Here is a 22,234-nt window from a genome sequence, read left to right on the forward strand (position 1 = left end):
ATTAATGGTTCCATGGCAGTTGCCATAATGGCATAGTAAAAATAACTGAATTATCTCTTTATGAAACGCTCCCCTGAACGTCCAAAGTACTGATGGCTTAACAGTCTTCCAGTAAACTCGCACAGGAAGATGCAAGATTTGGGATTGTTTTTTTAACAACTTCATGATTGACTAGAAACGGCAATGCTAGAGAAGGAATACGTAACTCATAACTTGCTAGGAATGATGTCATCTGAAGGTTTTTCTAAGGACGGGAATCCTCCGTCAAAGGCATTTTGCAGGACATCCTCCAGTTTGGTAGCCAGTGTGAACGTCAGCTCATTCTGAAAAGACAAGAAAAGGTTATGTTTCTTTGGTAAATCATAATTTTGTGGGAATGATGTCATCCACAAGTGTTTCTAGAGTCAGGAATTTTATCTGTAAAGGTGTTCTGCAGGACATCCTAATTCCAGTAGCAAGTATGAATGTCAGCTCACTCTGAAAAGACAAGACAAGAAAACATTTCTTTCGTAAAGTTACAATTTGCTGAGAATGTCATCTGCAGGTTTTCCTAAGGATGGAAATCCTCCATCAAAGGCTTTCTGCAGATATCCTCCAGTTTGGTAGCCAGTGTGAATGTCAGCTCGTTCTGGAGGGACAAGACAAGAAAATGATCCTTTAGTAACATGATGCAAATGATGTCATCTGGGGTGTGTGTAAGGCATGGAATCCTTAGTCAAATGCATCCTGCAAGACATCTTCTTGTCTTGTAGCCAAAGAGAATGTCAATTCATTCTGAAATTGCAGACAAGAAAATGTTTCTACACTAATATACGATGGCTTCAGGGAGTTTTTCTGGAGTCAGGAATTTTTGTAACAAATAACATGAAATCAGTTGCTTTTAATCAGTAAAAGTACTGAAATTGATACAATAATAAATTTTAGCTACATCCAAAATTTGCATTGGACTTGTACATAAAATCAAGTTTTTGAGCAACTTGGGGTTGGACATGCGCTTACGAAATGTGCGTAACTTCGGAACCACATACACCCATATCGTGAAGTTGGTCTTAAAAGTTGTGCGAAACTTGAAGGAAAAAAGTCATGAAACATCCCAGCGCATTCTTTGCATAACATATTTATCACAAAAAATGCTGAGGGGGAGAGCCCCCCCCCCCCCACCTGCTAAAAAAAAAGAAGAGGAATATAAGATTTTAAATGTGAAATGTAAAAAGGAAGAGAAAAAACTCATTCCCAACAAAATCACCCAGTACACACAATTCTGTGTTAGTAAGTTTGTTTAATAGAACATCTAAAAATGAAAAAAAAAACAATTTTCAAATAATTTTCAATAATATTCACACACGCTATACACTTGGTCTGTCATTGATTAGGCTGCATGCATGTGATAAGTACTCTAGTTCTGTACACTGAATTGCTCTACTGAAATTAGTTGTACTACAAGCATAGAAAATAATAATTAACCCACAGACTTCTAAATGCATAAGACATGTACTTTACAAATCAACAAAAACAACTTTCATTTCTGGTTACATCCATTAATTCAACAAGTATAATACAAAATATTCACTACCAGGACTTGTTAAATCCACTATGAATTTTAGAAAATTGATGTGTCTCAACTCTCAAGGACACAGATGCCTGCGCTTCACACAATTATTCATTTTGTAGTTTTAATAAAATGTGACCTTTGACCTACAGACTCCAAATTCAAACTTGACATGTTTACTTATTTGTGTCATCTACCTACACAAAAAAATACCAGCATTAAATATGGTCTCATACCTTTTAAACCAATCGGAATATATGATCAGTGTCTTTTGACCGGTGGACTCCAAATGTGAACATCATTTGCAATTTGCAGTTCAGAATAATAAATCTTGAGATCTGGGGCCCGTTTCTCAACACCGTCATAAGTCTAACTTCTTGACTAAATCGGAGATAGTGAGCTACTTGTCCGCTAACCGTTTCACGAAGCCCTCTTTACCAAGATCGGGTACAACAACCTCACTAAATATTTATGACACCTCCGAAACTGTCACAACTTCTTTCTTAATGACGTAGTGGCATCACGTGGGTAGACTACGACATGCAAAAGTGCCTAGAAATGAGAAAATTATAATCTTACATAATCAATCAAAGATGTTGAAATTCCATAAAAGAAACAAGTTGGATAATGCATTCTATGATCATTGTAATACAAAGAATCTACAAAAACTGTTGGTAATACTCCACAAAACCATTCATTTTGAAATAGTAAAGTAATTTATTTGATAAAGATTCTACCACATCAGGCCATCCATAAATGGACTCGTATTTGTCGCTTTCAGACCCCTATTAACATTTTGATAAATTCTATCTCTAATTTATGCATAGAATTTGTCAAATAGTAAGTTTCAGTATCTAAGATTTAAAAGAAAATTGTTAAACTATATTTTGATGATGTTTGGAATCGTAAAAAAACGTATAATTATCATCATTTTACAACGAAAACCGTTATGGTTTTACTTTCGTAAACTATTAAAATTGGATATCCCGGGGGTACCCATCTCAACGTCCACATGTGATTTTTTAGTCACGAGATCAATTATTCATAATTCCATTTTCTCAGCAATTGAATGCTCAAGTCTTCATGGTCTAAGTATGTATGGTGTATAATATACCTGTGCTATTATTCTTAAAAGATCAAACTCCCAATTCATCACAATATTTGCAATTTTGTTATAATTTTTCTTTTTGAAAATTATGCTATTTTCTGACTAAGGCTACGTCTCGTCTGCTCTTTTTACGGATAATATCGATATCAAGGTATTTTAGTTAGGAAGCCTTTCGAGAAACGGGTTCAGTAAGATTGGAACTAACTCCGTGGTTGGTGGATAAAGATATGACTAACTTGTCCAGGTGTTGAGAAACGGGCCCCTGATTTCTTAAATCACGATAATAATTATAATGATAGTGGGTACTTATATTGCGCATATGTACACCTTTTGGTGCTTGTGGCACTTCAAGAAAATATACATCAACAATACTTAAAATGAAAAAGAAATACAAAAAGAATAAAATTCTCCTGAACACAACACACTTTCCATGCTATCAAATTGCTAATGGGAGAGGAACAAATAAGTTTTCAGTTGGCACTTGAATATTTCTGTTGATGAAATTTGGTGTAATTGGATAGGCAGTTGATTCCATAGTTTTGGTCCTATAACACAAAAAGCATGATACCCCCATCATTGTTTTATTCTGGGTACCTGGAGCAATAATACATTGAATTATGAGCAGAGATTACAATTAGGTTAATATTTTGAGATTGAGCTGCGCAGATATGTAGGGGAGAGAGAATAAACTGAATGATGTATAAGTAAATGAATTTGAAGGTGATTCTCTTTTTAACAGGCAGCCAATGTGAGGACTGGAGGATTGGCGAGATTGAGTCATATATTTTAGTCGAAGCTAGAATACTAGCAGCAGAACTTTGTAGACGTTGAAGTTTGGTCACATCTATTTTGTGGTAGGTTAGAGATCATTGAGTTTGAGAAATGTAAATAATGTTCTCATTCCCAATAATAATCTGCAATCTGACCTTCAACCCTAATAGAGCCAGCTTAGTTAGACCCAACTTTATTCTCTATTAACATTCTAGTAAATGTACCTCATATTTTTTTTTGTAAATTCTCCTTAACTTTCTACCACAGGAACTCTAAGGATATGGAATGAATGTGATAGCAAGTGAAACTTTTAGAATAGTTTCTATCATAAAAATACTGAATTAAAACAGCAGAATTCAAAGAAATCATTTATTAATTCATAATTATCTTCCCCTTAATTGTTTATTTAACAAATGCACTCCAGAAATATGATAGCATTAAAACAAAATCCCACTGAAATAAAATGTTACATTATTAGCATTTCTGAAAAATATATATGCATTATCCTATCACTCTGAAACTCTTTGCAAGCCTTAGTAGGAGTATAATTAATCTATGATTATTTACTGTCTCCTCAGTTCTTAATTAGGACTGAGAAACATGAGAAAAGAAAAACACATTCAATGGTCTCATTATAATATAAAAGCACATTACACTACATTTATTCTCAATATCAGAAAGTTATTTAGGGCTGATTTGTTGGGTTTTTTTTGCAGTTTGCTTCTAAATGCAATGCAATCTTCAGATCTCGGTCCAAGCCTACTGCATTTGAGTAAGGCTAATATATCACACATGGGTTTGGAGTGACAAGTGTAATTATGTGATGTCAATGTTTCATGATAAGGGTAAATTAACTGTTCTTTCAAAAGATTTCCACAGAGACATTGCAGTAATTTGACAATCAAGGTATAAGATGATGCCACATATGGGTGAGGCACATGTACATCTGCTAAATCTCAGGGAACCATGCCCTTGAATCTGCCTGGAAAAGGAGATGTTTGCCAGCATATGTCTGTGGTTAAAGATCGGTGGATGGTGTATCAGTAGGTTCAGAGGGTTTAGACCTGGGGGCCTTGAGGACATTCTTGAGCCATGCTGACGGGTGAGGAATATCCTTGAACCTGCAGGAAACCATGCACTTGAAAACTGCTTTAAAGGTGGGATGCTTCATGGCATATATCACGGGATTGATACAGGGGGAGAGATTGAGAAGCAAATACAGGAGGGTTGTGAATAGCGTGTCTTCATACCATGCAAGATTGATGGAATATGGCAGAAGGCAAATGAAGAAGACTACTACAACGATAGCCAGGTTTATGGTGATATCAATCTGTTTCTTGCTCAGACGACTAGGTGTTGTCTTTGTCTTGTTGGCATCCACAGCAGATGTGCTCCATCTGTCCTTTGTTGACTTGATCTGTTTCCGGACAAAGAGAAGGATGGCCATATAGCAGAAGATTATCAGAATTGAACAGCAGATGGAACCCACAAGGAGTATGATTCGAAACACTTCCAAGAGATTATGCTCCAAGTCCCAACTACAGAATCTGGATTTAGGATCATACTCTAAACCCCCGGTTGCAGGAATTAGCTGTGGTACTACTATCACAAGAAATGGAAAAATCCATATTATAGCAACCATTATAGCAACATGAGTGCGGGTGTAGATCTTCAGGAAAAGCGTCTTGCTCCTGGTGATGAGGACGTAGCGGTTGATCGCAATTGCAGTCAAAGTCACGATGCTGGTCGGGACAGTCAAGATCAGCAGAGCTCCGGAAAGCTTGCACAGGTCAGAACCAAACGGCCATCCAGTCTCTGAGAGCACGGAGATGCCCTCGAACAGCAGGGCCAGTGATGTGATGAAATCAGAGACGGCCAGACTCACCACAAAAACGTGGGTTGTGTCTTGCAGACTCCTGGACAGAGAGACTGCCAGGAACACCATCAAATTGCCAAGTAGGCCAAGCAGTCCGTTGATGATGAGTACAGAGGCGACAAATACAGCTTGGCTCCTAGTAGAATACAAAGAGCCTTCATCTGGTGCCAAAGTTGCAGGACTCTCAAGGGTAGTTATCTCCAGAGTTGTAGCATCCATCTTGATCCCAGTGCTGATGGTAAGATCACTGCAATGCACAAAACACAAAGTAACATCAGCCACTCAAGATCTACAACTGCTTTCCTAACATATTACAAAAAATCATTTGAAATATAAGATGCTTTCTAATAAAACCCTGAGATTGTTTCAAAGAGGTCAATGTGACTTTAAGTCATGCACAGGCACAAACACATACTATATATTCAACAAGCAACCTATTAATTGATAATGGAAACTGAAGTATTTCAAAAATAGTTCAGTACGACTTGAAGTAATGCATAGTTACCACATGAACTCATTAATTTATGTGGTAGCGTACATCCCCTGACCAGTGTCTTACCAATCTAGTACATGTAACACACCTCAAGCATCAGGTGATGTTTACATGAAATTTTATACACAACTGCAAGTACATGTTTATTCAATATATTGAATGTCCTGACAATTATAAGAAAAAAAATACCAATGAAGTACCCAATGAAAATGTGGGCCAGTATATTGGCAGCAAGCATTGTACAGAAGTAACAAAGCCATAGATAAAAATTCATATCATTTCTATATGATTCATACCATCAAATGACAAATAAAACCCTTTCATAACATGTTTTGCATAAAAATAGTCATGATTAAATAATATCCTAATTTCCAGAATCCTACTGGGTGAACAAAATTCTATAATTCTTCAATGTATCATTTTATATGTTTTAACTACACACAAACCAAAGAAGTATAGTCTAGTTCATATATCCATGGATAAACTTTACGACCACTTAAGACAATCTCCTCACCTTTTTTTAAAGGTAGTCCTTCAGGAACCACACCACACATGGATCACCAACAAGTACATCTAGGAGACTGCATCAAATCATTCCACTGTCTAGGTCAGGCAACCTTGCACAATGACTTTCAGCTCAGAAATATCTATCTCAATATGTCTCACTAGTTTTCAGAGAGGGTCACAGTCAGCCACTTCTTCAATCCCAGTGAATTCAATATCATCATGAGTTGATTGGACAGGAAACACCAGCAGACATTAAAAAGTTCAATCCGAAAGTGACCAAGAGGTTGCTTATCCTTTCTTTCTAAATACCATATTCTGATTAATTTCAATGAAGATCATAAACAGACATTGTTTGAATTTCATACAAAATAACGTAAGGAGTTTGGTAACAGGAAACATCCAGTGAGTGGAAACTTCCTTATGAAAGTGCACGGAAGGTTACCCCTCTCTCTTTTTGGTCTTGGCAACTAAACATTGATATTCAAGCTTCCAAATAATGTAGAAATCACTGTAGCAGATCAGGAGAATTTAGAGTTCTGATTGGTTAGAAGTACATCATGTGACACAAGTCTTCATATTCCTGACTTCTTATGTTAAGACTGAAAGCAAATGCTTACATGTATATGTTCCATTTTAAAGAATGGTAGATGGTGTAACAGGAAACAAGAACAGAAATTGAAACTTCCATCAGTAATCACATGCAAATATTTGTTTCACTCTAAATAAAAGGAAGTTGGCATAACAGGAAACATACAAGTATACAGGAATCACCATTATACTAATATTTTTGTTTTCACTTTGTCTTAATCAACAATTATTGAAAGTTAAATTACACTCAAGGATGGTTGTCTTATTGCAAAGCAAAGTTATCTCATCGCATGGTCAATCTACAGGGGTGCTGGAATCTGATTACATGTAAGATTCAAGCAAAGTGGTTTTAAAGAAAAAAAATTATAAATTCTTGGGGCACATTTTGTTTTGATTGATGTCAATCCTGGCACTCATGTTGCTTTTGCTATTGCCGGTAGTAGCTACATTGCTGCTGCTGTTGACGCTGGCTGTTGATTTTCTTGATGGTTTTATGTCTTATACTGCTATCACTCCAGGGCCCTGTCTTACAATGACTTGCGATTGATCCAATCAATCGCAACTATGGTAAACCAGCAAATTCAACATATAAGATGAATGTTTGTTCAAGAAATTTTCTAGATATGAATGTATATCCATAAATTCATTGATTTTGGACAGTTCGGTTTGTTCTCCTTCATTTACAAAGGACATTTTCCACATTTACTGTAGAAAAAAATTGGGACACTGTTGGATTTCCATAGAGCTATACGTAGGATTAATTGGATCAATCGTAACTCTTTGTAAGACGGGGCCCAGTTATTGTTGATTTGCCGTTTATGGTGGTGGTGGGGAGTTATAAGAGGTGGTAGTGTTGGCAATGACTGTTACTGCTACTGTTAATGTTACTGCAGTTAGAGTCTTCTCTGATAGTGGTGCTCCTGTGCCCCCCCTTTTTATTCGGGGGGGGGGGGTATTATAATTTCACTTTTTATATAACACTTACATACTTGGGGATTTGAATAACCACAAGTGAAAATTGCAAAAGCTTTGATATTTTTGTACAGTCAAAGTACATACACACATAAAAATAAGCTGAATATTTAAAAAAATATATCTGAAATCAGCTAAGAAGCTGAACTCTCACATCCCTGCATACTACATGTACCTACCCTTATATTGTTTGGAATCTCTTCCAGGTCTTTCTCACATCTTTTGGGCAAGATGATATGCTTGATACCGGCTCTGTGAGCAGCTAGTACTTTCGATTTGATTCCACCAACCTAAACAGGATGAAGAAAAAAAAGAATTACCAGCTCCAACCTATACAACAATCTTCAATAAATCAGAAGTTGATTAATTTTTGAAAATTATCATGCCAGCAATGTGATAGTACAATAAATAAACATGCATATTATAACACTCTCTGTATGATGTTCGAGTCAAAACATTTCATGTTTCATGTTGTAGATGTAAGCCCCATTTGTAGCATGGTAAGTACTGGTGACCATTGCACATACACTATTCTATGGAAGTAAGTAAACCCTGTATTGATATGTTCATTAATAATCAACTTGAGCTTTATGCCTACCAATCAGAAACAAGGCATGGCCTCACTCTGCTATGCAAGCAAGACATTAAAAGGGAACTCCTTTTGAAGAATAGGTGCATTAAAACAATCTTTGTGATATTTTCAAGTCCTTAGGCATTATTGACACAAAACATAATATTCAGCAGACCTACTGCAAAATGTATTGTTCTTTACATGCCCTAGCATTCAAAATTTGAAGCAAAAAAAAAAAACCCACACAAAATGTCCAGGTCAACAATTTGTGTGTAGCCCCATGCATTCGTTTCCGTGCAGGATATCTAACCTACTTCTGGTATTTCAATAATTAACAACACCATTGGAGTGTAACATAAGAGAGTTTTGCGAGTGATTTTCACTGACTAATTAGCTCTCAGCCAATTAGAAAAGAGGATTTGCAGCAGCCAACTGGTGTTGGCCCAGTCGGTAGAGTGTCCGTCTCATAACTGGGAAGTCAGGAGTTCAAATCCCAGTGCGTCAGACAAATAGACTTAAAAAGATGGGAGTTGCTGCTTCCCTGTTTGGCATTCAACATTCAAAGGATAGAGCATCATCAAGCGGCACAGTGGCTGCCAGGCCCACAATCGATTGGGCAAAATGAATTTTTGAAGCATTTCTATTTCAGATTTCTATTTCGAACAATAAATGTGAAGAATATTTCTTATAACATCTGTCAGTGAAAATCACAGGCAAAAAACCATTAAAACACCTTTCCCTCTCACTCTGAAGACGGTTTCAAACTCACGACCAGGGAGGGGCCTGCCACACAAAGCTTATCAATCAATCAATCATAATACTGATTTTGTATGCTTGATTGCACATAATAATTGATGTAATCAAGAACAAGTGGAATGCCTCTGGCCGTCTCACCTGCATCACGCGGTTCAATATAGCAGCAGTGCTGACTTTGAATACTACTCTAACTCGCACAAGATGTTCAGTGATACATGGTTACTCTTATGTCCACTTTTTATGAACTAGACCAATAAACTTGCAGAGATATGATGGTTATTCAACAAAAAACCCCAACATGGCCAAAGTTCATTGACCTTACATGACCTTTGACCTTGATCATGTGACCTGAAACTCCAACAGGATGTTCAGTGATACTTGATTACTCTTATGTACAAGTTTCATGAATCAGATCCATAAACTTTCAAAGTTATGATGGTAATTCAACAGATACACCCAATTCGGCCAAAGTTCATTGACCTTTGACCTTGGTCATGTGACCTGAAACACGCACAGGATGTTCAGTGATACTTGATTACTCTAATGTCCAAGTTTAATGAACTAGACCAATAAACTTTCAAAGTTATGATGGTAATTCAACAGATATCCCCGATTCGGCAAAAGTTCATTGACCCTAAATGACCTTTGACCTTGATCATGTGACCTGAAACTCGAACAGGATGTTCAGTGATACTTGATTACTCCTATGTACAAGTTTCATGAATCAGATCCATAAACTTTCAAAGTTATGATGGTAATTCAACAGATACACCCAATTCGGCCAAAGTTCATTGACCTTTGACCTTGGTCATGTGACCTGAAACGCGCACAGGATGTTCAGTGATACTTGATTACTCTAATGTCCAAGTTTAATGAACTAGACCAATAAACTTTCAAAGTTATGATGGTAATTCAACAGATACCCCCGATTCGGCAAAAGTTCATTGACCCTAAATGACCTTTGACTTTAATCATGAGACCTGAAACTTGCACAAAATGTTCAGTGATGCTTGATTACTATTATGTCCAAGTTTCATGAATCAGATCCATAAACAATCAAAGTTATGATGGGAATTCAACAGATATCCCCAATTCGGCCAAAGTTCATTGACCCTAAATGACCTTTGACCTTAGTCATGTGACGTGAAACTCATGCAGGATGTTCAGTGATACTTGATTAATCTTATGTCCAAGTTTCATGAACTAGGTCCATATATTTTCTAAGTTATGATGACATCGAAATCTTAACCTGAGGTTAAGTTTTCGAAATGTCATGATTCCTCCAACATGGTCTAAGTTCATTGACCCTAAATGACCTTTGACCTTGGTCATGTGACATGAAACTCTAATAGGATGTTCAGTAATACTTGATCAACCTTATGGCCAAGTTTTATTAACTAGGTCCATATACTTTCTAAGTTATGACGTCATTTCAAAAACTTAACCTCAGGTTAAGATTTGATGTTGACGCCGCTGCCGCCGCCGTCGGAAAAGCGGCGCCTATAGTCTCACTTTGCTTCGCAGGTGAGACAATAAAAATCAGCCCTACGATCAAGCACTAAGCTTCATGTCACAGGGCCCAAATATTCACTGCATCTTCAACTTACAGGCAAGACAAGTCCCCTCAACGTGATCTCCCCCGTCATGGCCGTGTCTGATCTCACACAACGTCCGCTGATAAAAAGAAAAGAAATTTTCTAGATTTGACCATCAATCTGAAACGGTCAGCATGATCATAATAATCCTACACTTCACATTCTATTTGATAAATTTGCAATTCGTTTATGGAATATTTCATTATTCATTTCAATTTTTCAATTCAATTTTATATACCCTGTCCACAATGAATAGGTTTTATTTACGTATTGATCAGTATGAAAAATGCATGTAGATTATAAACATGAAAAAAAAATATCCTAAACTGGATTGGAAATGGAATATATGAAATATAAATATAATTGGATGACGTTGACTTGAATTGGAGGGAAATAAAATCAATATCAGGAAAGATATTGCATTCTTATATACATGTAAGATTGGATGAAATCGGATATATCTGAATCAGAAAGGATTTACCTGCTTCATAAATAGGCATACCTTATAGAGATTTAAAAAAATAAAAATAAAACAGATCTCAAAAAAAAAAAGTTTGGAGGGATTTCAAGTATTTCTTATTTCTCTGATTTTAACTCAGATATGCCAACATTGAACTTGATTAGATTAGTTAGCCAGGGAAGAGAATGGATTGGATTAAAAAGGGATGATTATTAATTAAAAAAAATACTGGAATAGAATTGTATTAGATGCTTGAATTTTTACTGGATGAAATCAGTTGGATTAGAATGGATTGGAAAAAAATGTAGAAAACAAATCCAATATATGCGACTCTCCAAGATTGAATGGAAAATCAATCGAGACTTTTAAATTCAATTCAATTTAACTCCATCTGATTTAATTCAATTCAATCTGATTCAATTCAATTCAATTTAATTGAATTCCATACAATATAATTCCATTCACTTCAATTCATTTCATAGACTGGTTCGGATATTAATTGTTTTTCTACCTGAATAAGGAGACAAGTACGGTTACGACAGTGACTCCAGCAGATGGCCCATCCTTGCCTACTGCTCCAGCAGGAAAATGAATATGAACATCTGTTCCTTCCATCAGATCAACACTGGGTTTAGTGTCAATAGCCAACTATTAATACATTGAGAAAAAGGGAGTCACAGAGAATAAACGGTGCTAGAAATCGAATATTCTTTACCTGGCAATCATATAATAACAAAATGCATTTAGAGACTCTAATCATACCATTTGCACAGAAGAAATGAATATATCTTCAAATTAACAATACTAAGGGAATGTATTTACACTGGATACAGGTGAGTTTCCAACTGTTTCTTAAAGCATACACTTTGCGACTTAATGTGTCAGATGTTTTAAATAATCACATTTTGCATTGAGTGTGAAAGTTCCAAGTAAAACTATTTTCTTTCAAGTTCGGGGTAGTGTTAGGAATAAGAAAATCTTAATTGTGCTTAGCGGTAAGCCCTGTGGTCGGAGTAAAGTCGAAATCAGCTTCATGATGCAGCCGATGGCGACGTCATTACGATTTGGATTTGCTTTTATTCACAGGGAGGCTCGAACTAGACTGAATTTTTGTTTTAATAGTCCTACCACTATTCTGAACTCTGATCACAAAGAATTTATTTGTCGGAATCTTCATATCAAATGTTATAATAATAATAATAATAATGATATAGGGTATTTATATTGCGCACATATCCACCTTGTTAGGTGCTCAAGGTGCTCCTTTATTACCCGCTCCTATATTATATAATTTCTTTGAAATTTGGATCACTGCAAATAGCATAATGTGCCCCGAGCTTAAATCTATCGTACAAGGTTTCAGATCTCGAAGTAAGGAAAATTTTATTCCACCTTTATTTTCATTTTGATCACCTGCCCTATGTGTCTAAAGAGATCTTTACTTGACAATAGATTTTTCCTTCTACGGTTGTACACCGTAAGTGCCCCCAAAATTTACATTGGTAAATGACAATGGAATGATTCCATAGAATCACTAACTAAAACTTATATTTCAGCATCTTCACACACCTTGGAATCTGGAAATAAGTGCATACCTTTGAGGCATTGCTGCGAACCCAGTTGAGTGCCAGCTGAGCAGACTCCCTCATCACATCCCCGAGCTGCCCAGTAAGGGTCAGTTCTCCATCGCCATCCATCTTAGTGGCTTCAACGTACATGATCTCTCCTCCCATTGCTGTCCAAGCCATACCTGTAGAGGAAAAGTGATAAATATCAGTTCAGGCACCCATTTCATAAAACTTAATGAAACAACATACATGTATTTGCAATAACAGTTCCATATATCATTCTATATCATTCTATATGATTGGCTTAATAAAGTTGACCATTCAGCTGTAAAAAAAATAAAAACAAACACGATTCTGCCAACAATTAATTTGAGTTTTTCATAGTTTGAAAAATCAGATTCTTAGCCTTGAAAGGATATACAACCTTTCAAATTAATTAATTTTGATCAAATAAATCCATATAAAACAAAGTGATTCAATGAAAAAGAATAATATCAGGGATGATGCTCCCTTGTAACATGCAAACTACACAATGTTGTTATATGCTGACATGTTTATTTCAATTGTAATAATCCCAAATTTTAATCATACATGTAACTATGTTTGAGTACTTCTATCATTTCTATCATTCATCTGCTTTTATAAAAACCAATCAGGGTTAGCTACCCTTTAATGACATTATTACAATGTAAACTCCATTTTGTTCAGTCTGATCTAAGATTGAAATTTGATTTAATTGATTCTATAAATATTTCATGAATATGTTTCTCTCGTTTTTTTGCTATTATCAAAACCAACTTGAGGTAAGTAAGTATGGACTCCGTCTCTGAAAAGATAATATAATTACCTACGGCAACTCCAGGCTGGGATAATCTCTCACAAGTCTCACTTTCGTAGATAGCAGCCTAAAACAAGACCAAATAATGATAATAATGACCAAAAAGCCTGACAACAGCACCACATATATATTTTATTTATATTGAAAGATCATATCATGTTAGATATAAATAATAAACAAACTTGAATATAAATCATTAAGTAATGATTTTATTACTAAAAGTATACATCTAGATATAATTGGCAAATGATTAGAGGACGATGGATAAGAAAGTGTGGCATAACAGAGTTTTGCTTACTTTTACAAACGTTGATTACATCACACCAATGTTATGCTTATAAGGGAAGAGATGACATCACACACCTTTTTTTTTAGTTTTCTATCATATAGATACAACGTATAATGCGCGCCTATAAATAATGATGATGATGATCATAATCATAATAATAGTAGTAATAATAGTAATAACAAAAACAATAATAATAATATCATTTAAATTTTCACCCCAAGTATATCCTTGACTGCTAGAACATCGATGACAATGGGCATTTCGGGAGGATGAGAAATGGCGGCCTCTGTTGTCAGCTCCAGCGAAGTCTCATCTGTCATTTCTGTCTTGACGTCTTCCTTTACGTCCCTGTCCCCCATTGAGGCGTCGGGAGCGCCCTCCTCTGAAGAACCAGGGGAATTCTTGCGTTTGCTCATCTGCGTCTCTGCGACCCGGACGGCTACTGCACGACAGACAGCGCCAAACTTGCGTTCCAGCTGGCGTACCCCTGCTTCTCTGGTGTACTTGGAGACTGGAATTCAAATTGGTAGGGAATTCTAATTTAAACACTTGCATATTGATTTATTACGCATGTTTTTTCTTGCAATGAATGTAAATTGCAGCTTATCCTCTATTCAATCTACATATGGTACAAAATGAGAGGAACCAGATATTAAGGTAACAAACATTGCAATCTACCTGACAGGATAGATCTTACTGAAGATACAATTTCTGCCTTTCACCCAGTAAATAAGATTTTATATTCAATCTGAATATAAGTCAGAAAAAATCATGGAACCAGCAGGATTTGGAGCTGTCTTTTATTGATTGCTGGTCAGTGTCTCTTCCATCAGGTCATTACTTGTAGATGGCACAGTCATGATGAAATGAGAACAAGTACCTCAGGCATCTGATTTTTTTAATCTGACTTGCATTCTTAATCTGCGGTAGGCTTAGCAATGGAATGGAATGTGAAAGGCTTGCTGGGGAAATTTGAACATGGAGATACAATTTTGGGATTACATCCAGTCAATAAGATACATCAGATCTTGCTCAAAAGTAGGGGGAAAACAGCATTTCCCAAAGGAGTGTGAAGTGAAATTATCAAAATACAGGAAAATCATATCAAAGCAGGAGCTTGAATGGTAAATATTCAGATTATCTCCTCAAAATTTAGAATGGTTGGGGTTACTGTGGGTAGAATCAGAAACAAAGAAATCTTACTGATGTATTTAGTGGCATCCTCAGCAAATTGCAGTTGTTCATAGCTGAGTCCATGTTCCTTCAACTGCTTAGGAATAAGATGGTCTTTGGCAATATGAAACTTCTCTTCCTGAGTGTAGCCAGGGACCTGCAAAATGCATTGAAAATGTACATCACATGTACGTACACACTGCCATCAAATCAGTGAAATAAATCGAGAATGCCCAGCTCAAAATTCATAAGAAGTCAGCCAAAATTGAGTCTGAAAAAGCATATTATAAGACGTTGGGAGTAATAAATCATCAAAATGGAGTCAAGTAGATATTGGTTGCACTATATGAATTTATTATTATACTTATTGATCCCCAATTTTTGTTTTGTCCAATGCCAGTTTGTCCACATTGTATTTGAGAAAATGGCCATAGCTTGACAGGAAATCAGATAAAATGGATAAGTGGGCAGAGTGTTAATTATCAATCTTATTATTATTGCCAATTTTGAACAAAAGTTAGTTTCTATTGTAACGAGCTTCTGCAGCCTTAACCCCTATCTAACAGAGGGGGGGTCAATTTGACCACCCCCTTGACAAATTTCATCACTATGCCGTTACATGAAATTTTTTACCAGGCCGCTCGCTGACTTTTTACTTTCAAGTCTTGCACATCTTTTGAGACCAGTTTGCAACCCCCGGGTAGGCGGTTCCGAAATTATGCAACGTGTTGTAAGTGCATGTCAGACCTAAAATTGCTCAAAAACATGATTCCATGTACAAAGTCAATGCAAATTGTGTTTTTCAAACAAAAATCATAAATGTATGATTATTTTCACTTTTAGTATAGTAGATTTCACGGTACACCATGTATCTTTCTTCGGCAAATGTTGGTCCTGAAAAGGACCACCCAATCTCGACGTTTCAACAAGTGTGTTCTTGTCGTCCTCATTTTCACTTTTGTTGATTTAAATGGATTTTATTTATGCTATTTATTATCGCAAAAGGGTCCCAAAAAAAGTTAATTGGAAAAAAAAATACCAAAGGTTTTAAAAACAAAGAAATACATAATTTCAAAAACAATAAAAAGTATAAAAAAATTAATTCTATTTTGGCAATTTTTTTCTATATTTATCAGAAATGCGAATATACTCTCACCAAAAATTAGCATTCTACTAGCTATATAAAGTAATCTAAATTCAAAAACATCCACACAAAAATTAGGGCAAATTTGCATAAGTAATTAATAAAAAAATATAAACAATTAATTTTTGGACAAAAATTACTATACAGTCTTGCAGTTTATATCCGGCTCTAAGACCATGCAAATTTTTGTGGCGATTGCGCAATCACCGACCAAGATCTGAGGGGGGTCAACTTGACCCCCTCCCTCCCAGTATATCCTGGTCTGAAATCACCCAGTTAAATTAGGGCTTTTCCTTACCTCCATGTCTTTAGTGAAATATAAGACAATGGCACTTGACAAATCAGGTATTAACCATACTGGGCATTGCAAGAAACTCTTGTCAAATTCACATTTTATTTGCATTGAATTGCAATGCAACTTCATTGCAATTTTCCTATTGAACATGAATTGCAATTAAGCTTGCAATAACTGAATGAAAGTCTTGTAATAACTGAACTCTGAACATCAGATTCTTGCAATGCCCAGAGAAGAGGCATTTCATCGAGGAACAATCCATATCAAGGGGGGAGGGTGTCTTACCTGAATGACTTCCATTCTATCCTTGAGGGCTGGTGGGATGGTTTGTAAGGAGTTGGCAGTGGCAATGAAGAGCACTTGAGAAAGATCAAATTGGACATTGAGATAGCTGGGCAATGCAGTATTAAGGCTCAATACCGACTGACTTATTAATGGTAGGGAAAGGCCTAGATAAACTGGTCCACATACATTATTCAAATTGGTTATGTTCGTCTGCTTTACAAGGCATAACCATATTTCACAGTTAAAGTGCAGTCTCTTGTTTTCACAGAAGAATTTGCCAGAATAACTTTAATAATGAAATGAATGAATAAACCAATAAACAAAATAAAAGAATACGTGAATAAATAATTAATCAAGAAAATAAAAAATAATACCCAAAACAATATATAAATAAACAAACAACTCTTGAATCTCTTCTGGAGAGTCCCACTTGATAGAGATTGTGACTTAAACACACATTAATCAATAAATGAGCTTTTCAACACACAATGCAAAAATTGAACTCAAGGGCCCTAGTTCACAAAGGTTTTAACTGGGAAGGAACAAAGAACCCAACCAAAAAAAAAAAACATATGACACTGAATACAATTCAAATCAATGTGTTCTTTAAGTTTACAACAGAGTACTCATGATAATTACTTTATCCAACTATGAATTACTACTAGTGCACTGAAATAAGAACACCTACGACTCTTGTTATCATGTATAGGGTGCACACACACTTAATAAACTAGGTGGGGGCTTAAAGGGCAAGTCCACCCCAACAAAAAGTTGATTTGAATAAGAGAAAAAAAATCCAACTAGCATAACACTGAACTAACACTTCATTCCACAGAATGGTTATATGCACATCCTGGTCGGTATACAAATGAGGAGACTAATGACGTCATCCACTCGCGATTTCTTTTGTATTTTATTACATAAAATATGAAATATTCTAATTTTCTCCTCATTGTCAATTGAAACAACGATTAATTCCTCCATGATAATGTGGAATTAGCATTGTTTAATACTATATGGTTAAGTCCAGTTGGTCCTTACTGTAAAAATTAAATAATTCATAATTCAAACAATAGAAAATAAACGAAATATTGAGTGAGGGATATTATCAACTATCTCACTTACATGCCACTGAATTGTGCATATCACTGTTTTGTGATTTTGTTTTGTGAAAAATTCTTATTTTACATCCAATTGTGATTAAATTTTAAGCGTTATGCTAATTTGATATGTCTCTATTCATTCATATCAACACTTTCTGGGGTGGACTTTACCTTTAAACCCCCTGGATGTTTCAACCTTTTTTGCAAATTCAGATCTTAATATTGATGAAGAAAGGATACTGATCGGTGAAGGCATTGTTCTGTTCAGGATCCAAGACTTCTAATAAAGCAGAGGCTGGGTCCCCTTGAAGACTGTTTCCCTATCAAACACAAAAAATAACAGAAAGGAACATGGAATTAAGGACCCTCTATATCACAAAATTTCAGTTTGTTCTTCTCGCTAACAAGTGTTAAACATCTTTCTTCACCTTTGAACTACAAATTGAACGTATGTTTGGTTGTTGAAAATTTTTAAGTTATACAAATTATAATGAAGTATAATAAGAATTCCATAAAACGAAATGAGAGTAGAAGTAAAAAAAAAAGAATAACATATGGTGTTTAAGCAGTGGAACCATGCAATGGAATTCAAAGTAAATCAGAATACATATGAGGTAGCAACCAAGTCCCTATAAAGATGTCTCTCATGGTAATAAGCTTTCATATATTCATTATAATTATACAGAAAAATTTAACCTAAAAAAAGAATCACTGTGCATTAATAGAAACAAAAGAAATAAAAGACATTGTGATGAAATAAAAGACATCTTGATTCCATATGTCTCAAGCTGTTAACACCACGATGAGGTTCAAAAGTTGATGGAAAATGCACAAAGTATTGTTACACCCCATACTTACTTTGATTTTGAGCAAAACTAAAATTTGAAAATGAATACTGGGGATCATTTCATGAAAGGACTAGTCGCACGTGTTATCCGACAAGTCCCATTTTATCCGACAGTTACCATAGTAACACTGTTTCTTTGCCAATCAACATAAAGAAAAGTTGTCAGATCTGACCTGCTGGACAAATATGTTGAAGCAATGCTCCCCAGATGAGGTGAGGCAAACTTACCAGTTTATCGATTTCATCGAGGAGGAAGACAGGATTGTTGACTCCCACAATCTTGAGCCCGTGTATAATCCTACCTGGCATGGATCCTATATAGGTACGTCTATGTCCTCTGATATCTGATTGGTCGCAACAACCACCAAGGGATATCCTGATAGGATGAAATGCATGATACATACAGTTGAGGCCAGAAGTTTACATACATCCAAGAAATTCAAATGAAATTTGACATATTTTTGCCAAACATCATAAACTTCACTGTATCTTATAAAATATGTGTGATATGATGATGAATTTGATACCAAACAAATGAGTATGGCATGCCCCTTCATCACATTGCTTTAGGGGCTGAAAAATATTTAGGTGTCATTTTTTCCCAAAAAATTTTCATATTTTAGACAAATTAGAAATAAAAACTTGACAAAAATATTTCATATTTATGCTAGTTACTTCTCAACACAACAATTTCAGATTACACTATTTGTTCAGTAGTGACATATGATAGAAAATGTAAGATACATCATAGATTTGACATTTATAAATTTCTATGAAACAACATTTGAAAATAAACCTCTCAAAAAAAGTTTTGCAACTCAAGTTTGAGTGCTAATAAACTTCTTAGTGTGCCATCATCATATGTAAAAGTGGTATCATTAAAAAGTATGATTATTCCTCTTTACGATCATGTGTCATTTGTAATGCTAGTGTTATGAAATACACAGACATGATAAATATGCAGCAATGTAAAAAATGAAATGGTGCATAATTCGTTGCAATGTCATGTTTGAGTTCTGCAACTCAAACTGCAAGTTTGAGTGCTAATAAATTTCTTTATGTGCCATCATCATGTGTAAAAGTGATATCTTTAGAAAGCATGATTATTCTTCTTTACAATCATGTGTCATTTGTAATGCTAGCGTTATCATGACATACACAGACATGATAATACGCTTCAATGTTAGATATGAAATGTTGCAAAATGCGCCCTTCCCAATAGCGAATTTCCAATTGTTTGAGGATGGACCGAGTGCATTCACTGTCACCTGCATGGTGGAAATAAATGGAGACTCTTGTTAAAAATCAATGCATTTTGCAACATTTCACTTCTGACTTTTCTCAATGTTCAGGGTGACTGCATATTCCATGATTACATAATCACAGCAAATGGTATGTCATTGTAAAGAGGAATAATTCAGCTTTCCAATGATACCAGTTTCATCTTTTATACTATACTAACCAAAAAGATATCATCCCCAAAAACTGAGTTGCAAAACTTTTTTTGAGGGGTTTATAATAAAAAACAATAGAAAACATTTGGCACTAATATCAATTATTTTTCTTTAAAGAAAATTCCATCTAAAATTTACTTTAATCCCAACGGCATCTCAATCATGTGAAGGGCTTAATATGCTCTTTCATTTGATACCAAATTTGTCATCGTAGTATTTATATTTCTGAAGATAAAGTAAATTATATGACGTTTGGCAAGCAAACAAATTTCACTAAATTCCATGGGTGTATGTAAATTTTCGGCCTCAACTGTACATGATGTGAAGGAATTCATCAAGATAAACTTCCATTCTGGGGGGGTATTTCACAAAGATCAAAGTCTGAATAAAAGTTAAACTTAAATTCCCAGTTGTCCATAATATAAATGCATCACTGCATATCTGATTGATCACAACAATCACCAGGGGGTATCCTGATGGGATAGAGTTCAAGATACATACTAGATGTGAAGAAATTCATCATGATAAACTTCAGTTCTGGGGGTGTTTCACAAAGATTAAAGTCTGACTAAAACGTTATGTAGTATGTATTCAACTTCCTATTTTAATATCCTTCAGTCATTCACCTTCAGTTGTTAACAAACATCCCATTTCTTTGGAACATGGTGGTCGAATTGTAACTGTAGCTGGTTATCAATTAATAAATATCCCTGAATTTGAACTGCAAATAATTTTCTCAACAGTTTCTTCACTTACGCTTCCCGAATAATTATAATTCAAAATTAAATTCCTAGCATCACAGCACTGGTCAAATCTTGCTCAGGGGATACATTGCTTGTTGAATAACGTGGGTGTTTGCATTTCATGGAAGAGACTGATTTAAAGTGATTTAAAAATCATGGTCATAATGCATGGGAGAATACCAAGAAGCTGTAAGAATTAAGAACATATTCAGTCTAGAAAAAAAATGATTGATCAATCTCAACTATATCAAAGGTGATATCGATCTTAGACATCATATCATCCAATCTCTCAATCTCTCTATAAATGTGACCAAAATGGACAAAACAACAGCTGGGCAATTCCGTAAAATAATCAACCTTTGTGTAGATGCGACCCCCCTTTTTCATAATTTCTACTTCACTTCATAAACTGACCAAGCCATGGTCCTTTGAGAACATTACAGACTGTCAAAAGAACCAGAAATCTGAGACCAAAATTTTATGAAGGTCCCACATATATGGGGTGGATGAACATATTCTATGGAATTGCCCAGCTCATACTACAGCCACACCAACAAAACTGGCTCCAGACCGATCAAAGCTATTAGGTTATTTCAAATGTTACACCATCTGTTGCCTTGCGTAGTCACCGGTGTAACTGGAGCAAGAGGTGTTTACCTGTGGAAAGCCCTTCCCAGCGTGTGAGCTATGGATCTACCGAGACTGGTCTTTCCTACACCAGGCGGACCAACGAAGCAGAGAATAGGACCCTTGAGGGAGTTCTTCAGCTGACGGACAGCCAGGTACTCGATCACCCTCTTCTTCAGCTTGTCCAGGCCATAGTGATCGGCATCTAGATCAATCCTAATAATCAAAGATTGAAAAGAGACAGGAATGCATAAACTAATATTTTTTTGTATTATTTTTATTTGGCTAAAACTTTAATACATTGGCATTCAACAAGAAGGGGAGGATTCACTTATAGCAAACTGAAGTAATTATTTAGATTTAATTTTCAAAAGAGACTTCATAATAATGTAGTATTCCATTGGGGGTTTTTTTAAGAGAGGTGTTCATATTGATACAACCGGTGACATAAATTTGCTCTGGTGACACAACATTTGCTCTGGCGACAATTGCTACATGCTTTATTTCATCCAAGATATAGGGATAGGGTTGAAATAGGGTCTTATGTTAGGTTTAGGGTAGCGTAAAGTGTTAAGTTTGTCATTCCATTGATGTGTGGAATTTGCAGCGAAGCAATAGTCCC

At 35.6% G+C, this 22,234-nt stretch overlaps 2 protein-coding genes across 2 annotated transcripts in view; both read right to left on the reverse strand.

Annotated features, from left to right (window-relative positions):
- Positions 1-22,234, reverse strand: part of LOC121407975 (lon protease homolog 2, peroxisomal-like) — a 34,728-nt gene continuing 12,494 nt past the window's right edge. The window contains exons 8-19 of the mRNA XM_041599259.1: positions 21,643-21,828; positions 19,017-19,164; positions 18,182-18,261; positions 16,839-16,944; positions 15,145-15,271; positions 14,157-14,452; positions 13,662-13,719; positions 12,842-12,996; positions 11,758-11,894; positions 10,799-10,865; positions 8,044-8,154; positions 1-323 (exon numbers count right to left, since the gene is read on the reverse strand). Of these exons, the coding sequence (XP_041455193.1) occupies positions 207-323; positions 8,044-8,154; positions 10,799-10,865; positions 11,758-11,894; positions 12,842-12,996; positions 13,662-13,719; positions 14,157-14,452; positions 15,145-15,271; positions 16,839-16,944; positions 18,182-18,261; positions 19,017-19,164; positions 21,643-21,828 (1,588 nt within the window). The 3' untranslated portion in view covers positions 1-206. The remainder of the gene's footprint in view (positions 324-8,043; positions 8,155-10,798; positions 10,866-11,757; positions 11,895-12,841; positions 12,997-13,661; positions 13,720-14,156; positions 14,453-15,144; positions 15,272-16,838; positions 16,945-18,181; positions 18,262-19,016; positions 19,165-21,642; positions 21,829-22,234) is intronic.
- LOC121407976 (melatonin receptor type 1B-A-like) lies at positions 2,889-7,236 on the reverse strand. The gene is made up of 2 exons (XM_041599261.1): positions 6,315-7,236; positions 2,889-5,553 (listed from the first exon to the last, which is right to left on the reverse strand). Exon 2 carries the CDS (start codon positions 5,521-5,523, stop codon positions 4,447-4,449), a length of 1,077 nt encoding a protein of 358 aa, XP_041455195.1. The 5' UTR covers positions 5,524-5,553; positions 6,315-7,236; the 3' UTR covers positions 2,889-4,446.

Source organism: Lytechinus variegatus, chromosome 2 (genome assembly GCF_018143015.1).
Source record: "Lytechinus variegatus isolate NC3 chromosome 2, Lvar_3.0, whole genome shotgun sequence".
NCBI classification, from domain to species: Eukaryota; Metazoa; Echinodermata; class Echinoidea; order Temnopleuroida; family Toxopneustidae; genus Lytechinus; species Lytechinus variegatus.